The sequence below is a fragment of the Rattus rattus genome, chromosome X (assembly GCF_011064425.1).
Source record: "Rattus rattus isolate New Zealand chromosome X, Rrattus_CSIRO_v1, whole genome shotgun sequence".
Taxonomy (NCBI): domain Eukaryota; kingdom Metazoa; phylum Chordata; class Mammalia; order Rodentia; family Muridae; genus Rattus; species Rattus rattus.
The window spans coordinates 53849119-53862842 of record NC_046172.1 but is presented as its reverse complement, the minus strand read 5'-3'; the positions used below and the strand labels follow the sequence as shown (position 1 = coordinate 53862842).

The following is a 13724-nucleotide window of genomic DNA, read 5'->3' as shown; positions in this document are numbered from 1 at the left end:
ATTTTAGGCAGAATATCAGCATGATTAAAAAGCTTCTAGGTGCTCATCTGTATTTGAAAATTCCCACATACTTTGTATAGATAGATCTCGTTAGGAAGATATAGATTCCCTATTCATGAGGCCTAACTAGAGCAGAAAACTGGTCTTTAGAATCCTTTGACTAAGAGGTAGGATGATAAAGGGCATCAAAGAATGTTAAAAATTCCCAGAAGGACTTATACAATTTAGTAGGTTTACCTGGGCAGACAGTCTCCACAGATAGCATTAGAGGTATTTGTGCAGTTGGCCTTCTGGACCCGATTGATGACAGCACAAGTGATGCATGTCTGACATCTGTGATGTCCCCAAGTGCTTTTATACTTTCGAGGAGGGCAGGTTATGCAGTACGCATCTCCACCTTCTCCATAACCACAATCCTGAAATATAGAAGGTGTTCATAAGAGCTTAGGGAGAGGATCTGTTGTAAGTCAAGTGAATATGATATAAGACACTATTTTTTGAACTACAAGTTTTATTAAATAAATTTATCATATGTAACCAGCACTGAAAACTGAAATTAACTAAATAGAATAGTGACATAAAATGAAGTAAACCTAAGTGCATCAATAAAAATAAACAAGACTACACTATGGACAAAATTTCCAAATTTTAGTTTATTTCTTACTAATACTCCGTTTACTAGAGACTTAATGAGGGTTGGGGCCTAGATTAGCTACAATGGGGCATCCCATACATGAATGGTTTCATTTTGTGCTTGCATGATAGGAACATCAAGTAAAAGAGAACATTTTGTCCCCAAGAAATAATACACTTCACTTTCATCGATAGCAGAGGCCACATGACAACTGATTACTATTAAGTATATAGCATACGAGAAAGCCCACTTTTATAGTATATCAAAGGGTGCATATTCGAAAATATCTGACATTAAAGAATAGTACCTATTGTTTGCACTGAAACTGTCACAGATAAAACACATTTTGTATATGTTAGGTACTGATAGAAAATTACTTCTTATTCTAGGTCATTGTAAAAACATTTTAATATACGCTGGGAAATGGATATATCTGACTTTTGCTTTAGGTCTGGTATCAATGTATTGGTACTAGGGCTATTACTGTAAACACATTCTTTCTATGCATAAGAACTGAATACATGAAGAGATTGAAATAAATGTTCTGCAAAGGTAATTTTATCTCTTTTACTATGGAAACCAGTGTGGTGGTTCCTTAGAAAGGTGGGTATCGATCTACTTTAAAATCCAGCTATACCGCTTTTGGGGATATACTCAAAGCATGCTTTATCCTACCACAGAGACACCTGTTCAACAATGTGCACGGCTGCTCTATTAATAATAGCCAGAGTTTGGAAACAATTTACATGTCCTTCAACAGATGAATGGAGAAAGAAAATGTGGTATATTTTAACAAGGGAGCATTACTCACCTATAAAAAAAAAATCTATGGGTAGGTAAGCAGATAGAACAAAAAAAAAAAAAAAAAGGCCAGAATAAACCCAGAAGGACAAATATGGTATACATTTGTTAATATGTGGATATTGTCTGCTAAGCCAATTATGATTGAGCTGTTATTCCAAAAGGAGATGGATAGAAAGGAGAAATAGAATACATAGTTATGGATGGACTGGCTGGGGTATTAGAGATGGTCAAGCAGGGTGGGGCAGGGAAGAGAAAGACGGGGTAGTGGAAGTGGGGAAAAACAACTAAAATTACGGGTAACATTTGAGCATAGTTTGAACTATTTTGGAACATTTGATATAGTAGAAGTGTCTTAAAGTGTATTCATACATGAAGGCAATCTAAAGGAATTACCCAAAATAATAGGGGCAAACAGATCCCCCATCTGGATATCTCTTGTTACCAAATTAAACCTCCAGTAGTAGAACTGGGTTATATTTAATTGAGTTAAAAGGGGTCCCATGGGAACCACCAAATAACCCAGGCTGTGGCCAAGACTATAGGTTGTTTTCCACAAACTGATGACAAGGCCCAATTCCTGAAGACAATACCTACACAATTCACTAAACATGGAGAACTCTAGCAGGCCTATGGAGAGAGAGCCTTCACCCATAAGTACTAGTGTTCTTGGTATCAGAAAGTACTCTATATACTACAAAAGGACGAGAAATATGAACACCATCCCAGGTACAAACAAACTCTTTAATCTAAAATAGTATCCTAATGTGAGATATGCTAAGACAATGGTGGCCCAAAGCTTGTGTGGGAGTAACCAATCTGATTTAAGATCCACTCCAGAAGATGGAAACCATACCCAATACTGCTTGGAGAACCAAGAGAGTGAGACTAGATATCCCCGGGACCTTGGGAAAAACCAAATACTATTGTTATCATCATGCCTAGTGCATAGTAATTCTCTACTGTTGTGTATTCTGAAATAATAAGTAGGCCACCAGTATCAGAAGAACATGACATGAGTCCTTTTCAGTTCACGCACTAGAGAAACAATGATGGAAATTAGCCAACACTCAGTGACAATAATACTTATACTGATTGTTCAGAATTGTCCTTCATTGTACTAATAATTTATATAATATTTATTAAGAAACTATTATATATTTTGATCCTGCCATAGGTATTATGACTAAATGATTAAAAGTATCAGAGTGAAAAAAATCCCTGCCTTCAGGGACTTTTATACATGTTTATTCACTATAAAAATTTCTAAGATGGCATTATTATCCGTATTTTAAAGGTAAGAAATTTTTGTGTCAAAAGAGTTGGCTAGCTTATGACGCTTCAACATGCACAGAGATACTGTGTTTCAGGAGACACGAGCAACAGGGATACTGATATGAGTATCCAGTCCAACTAGCCTCTTAATCTTGTGGAACTAAGAATGCTACTGCATAAGGCTGTATGGTTGAGTGTATCAGACAGGTAATCTCCACAACTCAGAGACTTCTTTACTTCACAAGAGATGGAGAAATTTCTCAGGAAACATCTTTCCAAATCTCACATAGTCTAGAAGAGTACTGTAATACACAGCAGTACTAAGAACCAATAGACACCAAATAATGCAGGGATACAGAAAATTAGTCTTTTAAAGTGACATCCACAAAGAAGGCCAGAACCTGTATGTTAACACAGCCTGCTAAATGGAAAGATTTAGTAAGACTCCAAGTCCCCTGAAAATAATTATCAGATTCAATGAAACAAACATCAGACACAATAAAACATACATGTTAATAAGAATAAAAAAAAATCAGATTCGTGAAAAAAGGACAATCAACAGATACCACTAGCTAGATGAATCAATTATTAGAACTATTTAACAAGGATTTAAAGCACCCCAAAAATGCTTTGACAAGCAATTAGAAAATACATTTAAATATGAGAGAAATTAAAATATCACACCCATGAGTGCATTTTTTGGGGGGAAATTTGGTTTTTAAAATAGTGTCTCTATAGCATTATTTGGCCTGGAACTCATCATGGAGCATAAGCTGCCTTCAAGCTTGAAGTAATTTTGTTTCTGCCTTCAGAATGCTGGCATTAGAGCTGAAAGTAACCATATTCAGCTTAAAGAAATTGTTTTTAAGAGCCAAATAGAAGTTATAAAAATAACTAAATAAATGAACAAAATTCATGGGTTGTGCTGATTACTAGAAAATGAGAAAAATCACTGAACCTGAAGATGAAACAATAGAAGGAATACAGTTCAAATAGCAGGACAATTAGACTAAAATAGACAAAAACAAGAAAATGATTGGAGAATTTCGGGGCTAATATCAAGCAATAAAACTATCAAAAATCACAGGAAATCCAACAAATAAAATGTGTGGCAGGAAATAGTCAAAGAAACAAAGGCTAAACTTTTTTTTTTAGATTTGGAAAAATAATCATCAAATATGATTACCAAATCAAACAAATACACATATGTGTAGAAAGAATCTCTTGCATACTGTACAGAGCTAGCAATAAAATGCTGGTTGGCCTATAGACTTAGGCAGGAAATAGAAGTTACAGCATCTGGTACAATGATAGAATTCTGGGATAGAAAGAAAGGGGAGATTGCACCTGGGATATGAAAGAGGAGACTCATGGAACCTGGAAAGAGGTTGCCAGCCACGTGGCAGAACTTATATTTGAACAAATGATACATTAATTCATGAGCTAGTTGGGGAAACATGCATAGCTATATGGTCTAGGTATTTATAAATATATTTGAGTCTCAGAGTTGTTAATTTTGGGAACAGGGGCATGAATTGAAAAACACCCCACTATACACATGTATTTATATACTCCATACATGTTTACCCCATGACATACCCATACATGTGGGTGTGTGTATGTATATGTGTATATATTTATATACACATATGTATATGTATAATAAAACTGGAGATTATATTGTGTGTATATAATGAAACTTCTTGGAAAAGGTCAGTATTGAAAATATTCAGGAAAGTATGACACTAACTCCAAGACAACAATCAGTGAAAATGACAGTGAGCTTTTGTCTGAAACTTTGAAAGTTTTTCTTAAGCCATATTTTTTAAATATTGAGAGTATATAACTGCCAAGTGCAAATTCTAATATGCAGTGAAACTTAAGAAAAAAGGTAAAACGAAGATATTCTTCAGGCAAGAGAAAACTCCCCTGTTGCCCGTAGACACAATAAAATAGTAGCTACCAGAAAATTTCAATCAGAAAGGAATGATCAAAACTAGTAGCTTTTAAAGCTTCAGGAAATATGAAAAATATTGGAATCATAAAAATACAGTTATAATAACTGAGCTCTTCCTCCCACTCCCTTTCAATACTGTAAGCGCCAGCCAGGCAACTTAAGGCCTGGAAAGGAAACTAAAGGTATACTAATTAGGAACAATAAATCAAACTATCTCTATTTGTGAATGACATGATATTATATGTTAGAGATCACCAATATTCTCCAGAGGACTTGTAGAAACAAGCAAATATATAATCTATCAATACCACCACTAAACAGAAAACATAGAAAAAGATCATGGGTAGCCTCTCATTCACAACAGTATCAAAGAAAGTTAAATGCCCAGGCATAAACTGAACCAAAGACATGAAGAACCTATATGATGAAAATTGTAAACCTCTAAAGAATGGGATAAAGATAGTAGAAACACAAATCATGCTCACTGATTAGTAGAATTAATATTGTGAAAATCAATGAGTATTCTAATTAGTATTGTGAAAATTGTGAGTATCCTATCAAATGCAATTTAGAGTTTAATGCAATCACAATCAAAGATTCTGTCTTATTCTTTACAGAAAGAGAAAAGAAATGAACTATCCTAAAATTCATGAAACTCCAGGGGCAAGACCCAGTCAAGTTTTAATACATATTACTGGGTCAAATAATGAAAACAATATGATAATGGCACAAAAATAAACACATTGACCAAAGAAACAAAACGGATGATTTAAACACAAGTATGTATAACCACATCCATGTAATATTCTACAAAGATGCCAAAATGTACCCTGGTGAAAATACAGTATATTGAACACATGGTGCCAGGAAAACAGGGTGTTTACATGTAAGAGAAAGAGCAGATCTGGATCTATTACCCTTGACAAAATGGATCTAGATCCAAATGGACAAAGACCTAAGTAAGAAATACCAATGGTTAGAGCAAAATATACAAAGTACTGTACATAAAACAAATGTAGGAAATGGGCTTTCTAAATGGTGTCGCATTTGCTCACGTACTGAGAGTAATAACTGATCATAGAATTAAAAAGCGAAACTCAAAAAGCTAAAAGGCTTCTTTACAGCTAAAGAAACAATCCCATAAAGAATAAGATCTTTGGAGGCTGGAGAGATGGCTCAGCAGTTAGGAGCATTGACTGGTCTTCCACGGGTCCTAAGTTCAATTCCCAGTAACCACATGGTGGCTGACAACCATCTACAATGGGATCTGATGCCCTCTTCTGGTGTGTCGGAAGAAAGCAACAGTGTACTCACATATATAAAATAAATAAATGAACCTTGAAAAATAGAATAAGAACTTTTGCCAGCTATATATCTGAAAAGGATTAAGATCCAAAATATGTAGAGAGCTCAAAAATAAAGAGAAAAACAACCCACAAATATTATTAAGAAATTAGGCTTAAGATCAGAACAAAGGGAAGCAGCAAGGTCCAAATGATGTGATCAGGGAAATCGGAAAGAGAGGCTCAAATTATGGAAGGGAAATAGAGATAAAAATAGAATGAAAATGATAAAATAATAGCAAGCATGTCTAAAAAGGTCATACTATTAACTATTTACTTTAACATCTATTATATATAAATTTATGTATAAATATTCATGTATCTTCAAATAAAATTTTCTTATCTGGATTGGCGATGCTTCCTCCAAGAACCAAAGAAAATCTAACAAAAATGCAAAGAGCAGGCATGAGAAATCCTATTTTCAATTTGTGCACATGGCTGTCCAAGAGACTCCAAAAACAAGTAGCCTATTGCTATCAACAATGATTGCTCTCATAAGTAGAAGGTAAGTCTCTGTTTCTACACACATATGCACTTCAAGGAGAGGATTCAGAGGACTTGGTACTAGAACTCGCTTGAATACCTTCTCCATGAGGACTAATTTTAACAATACTAGAAGAGGCCATGGGACAATACAAGCTTCCAAAGGAAGGATACAACTAACACAGTCCTACCCAGCTCTGATATAGATGAACCAAAACAATGAACACCATCGCACAATAAGCCTTATAGGTACAGCCACAGCACACATACTTGGTGATAATCAACATCTTTCTAATTTCACTTAAGACCTGCTCAACAAGAGGGATACCATGTCTGTTACAGGAAACCTTTTCAACCACCTAGTCCTAGTACAGTCACAAAACTTGGATCTAAACTGCTTATAACTACCACTTTACTAAACCACCAATATCCCTAATCACATTCTGTATGATGCCTTTATAATCATAGCACAGTAATAGTGTTGTCTTCATTACCCCTTAGCTAAGATAATTATCTGTGCCACAGAAGACCATTGCAGAAAATGAGGATTAATCAAAATTCATTGTTGTGATGCCGAGCCCCAGTGGATACATCTACAAAACCACTCCTATACCTAGAAGTCAATGAATATTGTGAAAAGAGTATAAGAATCTGAAAATGAGCAAATTTGCTGTGAGATTGTGTATCATAGTAATGTTGGAAAGACACCCATAATCTTAACAGCATGAGTGCCTAAATGTGGGCTGAAAAAGAAGAACATGGATATGTTAAAGTTAATGGGGAAAGCCAGGAGACTTTAACCACACAAAAAGAGCTTCCCTCAACTAAAGAATGCTCAGAGTGCCATCTTGTCAAAAACGATCTACAGATTCAATGCAATCCCCATCAACATTCCAACTCAATTCTTCATAGAGTTAGAAAGAACAATTTGCAAATTCATTTGGACTAACAAAAAACCAAGATGGTGAAAACAATTCTGAACAATAAAAGAACTTCTGGGGGAATCAACATCCCTGACCTCTAGCAGTATTACAGAGCAATCATGATAAAAATTGTATGGTATTGGTACAGGGACAGGCAGGTAGATCAATGGAATAGAATTGAAGACCCAGAAACGAACCCATGCACCTATGGTCACTTGATCCACGACAAAAGAGCTAAAACGATCCAGTTGAAAATAGACCACATTTTCAGCAAATGGTACTTGTTCTACTGGAGGTCAGCATGTAGAAGAATGCAAATTGATCTATTCTTATCTCCTTGTACAAAGCTCAAGTACAAGTGGATCAAGAACCTCCACATAAAACCAGATACACTGAAACTAATAGAAGAGAAAGTGGGTAAGGGCCTTAAACACATGGGCACAGAGGAAAATTTCCTGAACCAAACACCAATGGCTTATGCTCTAAGATCAAGAATCCGCAAATGGGACCTAATAAAACTGGAAAGCTTCTGTAAGACAAAGGACACTGTCATCAGGACAAAATGGCAGCAAACAGATTGAGAAAAAATCTTTGCCAATAAAGAACTCAAGAAGTTAGACATTAGAGAACCGAATAACCCTACTAAAAATGAGGTACAAAGCTAAACAAACAATTCACTACTGAGGAATATCTAATGGCTGAGAAGCACCATGAGAAGAAATGTTCAACACCCTTAGTCATCAGGGAATTGCAAATCAAAACAACCCTGAGATTCTACCTCACACCAGTCTGAATGACTAAGATCAAAAACTCAGGTGACAGCAGATGGTGGCAAGGAAGTGGAGAAAGAGGAACACTCCTCCATAGTTGGTGGGATTGCAGACTGGTACAACCATTCTGGAAATCAGTCTGGCAGTTCCTCAGAAAATTGGACATAGTAGTACCTGAGGACTCAGCTATACCACTCCTGGACATACACCCAAAAGATATTCCAACATATAACATGGGCACATGCTCCACTATGTTCATAGCAGCCTTATTTATAATAGCCAGAAATTGGAAACAACCCAGATATTCTTCAACAGAGGAATGGATACAGAAAATGTGGTACATATAGACAATGAAGTATCATACATTCATTTTAATAGTTAAAAACCCTATAACAATATTAAAAACAATAACCATGAAATTCTAAGGCAAATGGACGGAACTAGAAAATACCATCCTAAGTGAGGTAATCCAGTCACAAATGAACACACATGGTATACACTCACTGATAAGTAGATATTAGCTCCAAAGCTCGGAATACCCAAGAAACAATTCACAGACCACATGAAGCTCAAGAAGAAGGAAGAAAAAGGTGTGGATGCTCCAGTCCTTCTTAGAAGGGGGAACAAAATACTCAAGGGAGGAGATATGGAGACAAAGTGTGGAACAGAGACTTAAGGAAAGGCCATGCATAGACTGTCTCATCTGGGGATCTATCCCATATACAGACACCAAACCCAGACACTATTGCTGATGCTAAGAAATGCTTGCTGACAAGAGCCTGATATAGCTGTCTCCTGAGAGGTTCTGCCAGAGCCCAACAAATACAGAGTCAGATGCTCTCAGCCAACCATTGAATTGAGCACATGGTCCCCAATGGAGGAGTTAGAGAAAGGTGCTGAAGGGGTTTGCGGCCCATAGGAAGAGCAACAATATAAATCAACTAGATCCCCAGAGCTCCCAGGGACTTAAACCACCAAGCAAAGAGTACACATGGAGGGACCTATGACTCCAGCCACATGTGTAGCAGAGGTTGGTCTTGTGGGACATCAAGCCTTTGGTCCTGGGAAGGCTGGATGCCCCAGTGTAGGAAAATGCCTGGACAGGTTTTGGGATAGGGTGGGTAGGTAGGACAGTACCCTCATAGAAGCAGGGGGAGGGAGTATGGGATAGGGGTTTTCCAGAGGGGAAACCAGGAAAAGGGATAACATTTGAAATGTAACAAATAACTATCCAGTAGAAAAAAAAAGAATGCTCAGAGTAGGGAAAAGAGTCTTACCTAGAGAAGAACACACCAGTACCAAGGAGGAATACATGGTAATGATTGTAGGGAAGAAAGGAAATGAAGAAAACTCATATAATCATTTTAATTTTGAAAAGTATAAAACATCTTTTAAAAAAAAGCCTCTTTCACAAATTTTATAAATCCAGTGTGGTGATTATAACAAAATATCACATCTGATATCTATGACAATTATATGCATACATTGGGTATAATGGCACAAATAAAAATAGCCTCCATATGCTCATATATTTCAAAGCTTAGTCATTAGAGAGTGGCACTACTTGAAAAGGAATAGGAGGTGTTGGCTTCTTGAAATAGGCATGGTCTTGTTGGAGGAAGTGTGTCAATAAGGGAGTGAACATTGAGGTTTCAAAAGCCCAAGCCAGTCCCAGTGTCACTCTCTCTTCCTGGGGCCTGTGGATCTGGATATAGAACTTTCAAGCTACTTCTCTAGTACCATGCCATCTTCCTTCCATGCTGATAATAGACTAAACCTCTGAAACTGTAAGCAAGACCCAATTAAAATTTTTTTACAAGAGTTTCTGGGAACATGGTGTCTCTTCATAGCAATGGAACACTTACTAAGATAATGGAAAAGGAAAAGCAATTAAGTGGATGTTTCAATACTCATAAATGGGGAAAAGTTGAAACTAGCAGATCCTGAAAAGTCACATGTATGTATTTTAGTATTTAGAACAGCTAAGTAAATAATACAAAGAAATACAATAATATTATCAAAAATACATCAAGATGAAGTTCTAAATTATAACTTTGTATAACCAACAGGAAGGCAAGAAAAGACAAAGGAATAGGAACGGAGAGCACAAAAATAAAATAGTAGCCTTCAGCCTTATAGTGTCAATCAATAGCAATCTTAATTTTAAATCATCCAAGCAAAGCAATTAAGGCAGAAATTAGCATTGTAGATAAAATCAGATACTATCAAATTACCCCCAGTAGCCATTTCTTTCACTGATGAATGAATCATTTCCTAAGAATTAAAAACATGCAAATTATCATTTAAAACTCTTGTTGAGAATCATCTTTCATAGTTAGGAGGCAAAAAGAGTTTTGTTTATAAAATGATTCAGGTTTCCAAATGCTTTTACTGCTAATCAGTTTTATAACCAGGAAACATTTATCTTAATTTTATCATGCTTTCATGATGATGACACAAAATTTTAATGCTGACCATGAAGTAAGTATAGTTATTTCCTTTTAAAAGTTGTTTATATAATGTACAAGAACAATTAACTAAAAGTCATAATCAAGAATGGTTTATGCTAAAAATATATAATATTTAACTTTAAGAATTTATTACTATATTATCAAATAAACATGATAAAAAGGAAATGTATTAAAAGTACATACAAAATAATGAAATAAAATAAAATTTAAAAACATTTTTGATTTTAATATATTTATTATATAAAGGGATTAAAAAAATACTTTATTTCATAACTTGTCTACTAAGCAAAAGTACTTGAAGTTGAATAAACATTGCACTAAGGAAGAGTTTACAAGTTAGTATGCTTCCCGGTCAAATATTTGGAAAGTAAAAATAAATTCAAAGCTTCATAAATTAATAATTAATATTATGGAAGAAAGCATAAAAGTAACAGATGATAGAAATATGCATTATTCATTTTTGGTTTTGACTTTTGGGACATGGGAATTTTATGCATTATTGAAAATACACGCAATTGTAATGGAAATTAGTAAAAAAATTCAAGAGTGGTACCTATTTATATAGTACAAGAATATTAAAATTGTATTTAGCTTACAAATTATACTTCTAGAAAAATATCCCAAGGAAGTACTGTTAATTTTCTCTAATAATTTGTTTACAGTGATATTTATAATTCATGAGTGAAATATAAAATTGAATAAAGGTAACTGAACAGAAATGTTGTCTTGAATGTTGTTAGCTACTTAGCCAAACATCACTGGCCTCCCTTAATAATCATTTGCTCATTTCATTCTAAGTAGTATAATGACCAGGCTCAAAAATGGTTTAATTTGTTCAGCAAACCATGACAGAATCATTCTTGTTTGCCAAATATACATTTCATAGTCACCCTTCTAGGTATACAGAAATGTATTACCCAGTTTTGTATCAGAAGATGCAAAGAAAAGTCTTTTTGGAAACTTTAGGAAAATGTATTTTCCTAATATAAAGCTAGTTCTTTTGCCTTGTCTCTGCTTCATGACTGTTGTGGTACGCAGATGCGATGCTTTAGTTTTCTGTGGTCATAGATCTGGTTTAATTATTCTACAAGTGGATATCAGAAACATTTCTTGGTGAGGTTATCTTTTCTTAAGGCACAGTTCTAAAGCAGCGTTATGAAAAATCGTATTTGGTTGTAGCTGTGTGGGCTTATGTCTAGGTTCTATATTCTGATGCACAGACCCATCCATGTGTCCTTTTTGCCAGTCCAGTGTTATTTTTATTGCTATGGTTCTGGAGGACAACTTAAAATGATGTGTGGGTATATTTCATTGTTCTTTTTCCTGGAATTGATGACCCTATCCAGGGTCTTTTGTGTTACCAGATGAATTTATTTATTTTTTTTCTACTTTTGTGAAGAGTGGCATTAATATTTTGAAAGGAATTATATTGACCATGTCGGCTTTTTTGGTACTATAGCTGTTTTCAGAATATTATGTTCTCGTTTGTGAACATCAGCAGTCTTTCCATCTATCTTAGAAAGGTTTCTACTGCTGTGGTAAAATATTATGACCAAAAGCAACTTAGGAAAGAAAGGGTTTATTTCAAGCTTACAGTGTTCACATCATAATCCATCATCCAAGGAAGTCGTGGCAGGAATCTGGAGAAAGATACTAAAGCAGAAGTCCGGCGTACTGGTTTTCTTATTGGGGCCTTTTTTTAAAAATAGCACCCGAGATCATTCACCGAGGGGTAGCACCATGAAAGTGATCTGGGGCTTTGATATCAATCATTCATCAAGAAAATGCACCACTGTCTTGCCCAAAGACTAATTTGGGGGGTCATTTTCTCATTTCTAAAATGATTGTAACTCATATCAGTGTGACATAAAATTGACCAGCATATCATCTTCTTTTTTTTTTTTTTTTTTTTTTTTTGAGCTGGGGACCCAACTCCAGGGCCTTTATGCTTGCCCCTAGGCAAGCGCCTACCACTGACCTAACCCCAACCCCATAGCATATCATCTTCTAGAGTTTCCTTTTCTCTATTGAGGCAAGTGGAGGAGGGTGTATTCTTATTCTAATCCTGAGTGGAAATGCCTGGGATTTTTTTTTTTTTTTCATTTAAGACGATGTTGGTTTTAGGTATGTTGTATGTAGCTTTTAATATAGTGAGCATTTTCTTAGGAAGGATGTTAGAGTTGTCAAACCATTTTACAACTCAATTGAAATAATTATATATTATATCTTTAAGTCTACATATGACATAAATTATGTTTATTGATTTAAATATGTTGGGACATTTCTACATCTCTGTAGTAAAAAAGCAATTTGTCCATGAATGTACTTTTGGTGTGAATTGAATTAAGTTTATAAGTTCTCTTTGCATTCTATGGCAAATTGAATAAGAATGGCCTCCATTAGCTAACATACTTAAATACTTGATCCGCACCCCGGTGAAACTGTTTGGAAAGAATTAAAAGGTGTGCTTTTGTTATAGGAGGTATGTAACTGGGATGAACTTAGCACCTAACCCCTTTTTCTTTCCCCAGAGCTATCCCTTTCATTGGGATTTTACCCTCTCCAGTTCCGTATCAATACGGGCTGTTTAATAAACCCAATTAAAATGCAAAGTAGGTGTCGAATCAAGACACACCAGACACGATGCATTGAAAAATTTACATCTATGTTTTATCAGGCAAAACAATCTATAATTATCTGCATTTTTTTTAAGTTTTTACCTTTTTGTTTTTATGAAATATTTTAATAAATCTTTTTAGTTGTAAGATTATTGTTATTATTATTATTATTATACCTCCAATCACACTGCTCAGTTGCTCAGTTTAGGACTGCTTAAGTTGTTTAACCCACCTTGGTTTAATTTTAATATTTCATGTGTTTAGTGATTTATTCATTTCTTTTAGACGTCGTGGTGGATGTTTTGAAAGCTTTTTTGAATGCAGTTGGGATTTTCTGAAAATTTGGCTTTTCATTTGTAATTTTGATAATTTGGGTTTTCTCTCTGTTTCTCTTGAATAGCTTTTGTAAAAGGACTTTTGATTTTATCTTTTTATAAAACCATCTCTTC

General features: G+C 35.0%; 1 protein-coding gene across 4 annotated transcripts in view; it reads right to left on the bottom strand.

Moving 5' to 3' along the window:
* Eda2r (ectodysplasin A2 receptor) overlaps positions 1 to 13724 on the bottom strand; it is a 39512-nt gene that overhangs the window by 7064 nt on the left and 18724 nt on the right. For 3 of the 4 annotated variants that reach the window (XM_032890370.1, XM_032890372.1, XM_032890371.1), the window contains one exon: positions 238 to 416. In XM_032890370.1, the coding sequence (XP_032746261.1) occupies positions 238 to 416 (179 nt within the window). Of the gene's footprint in view, positions 1 to 237; positions 421 to 13724 lie in introns of all 4 variants that reach the window. The other variant, XM_032890373.1, reaches the window with a different exon arrangement.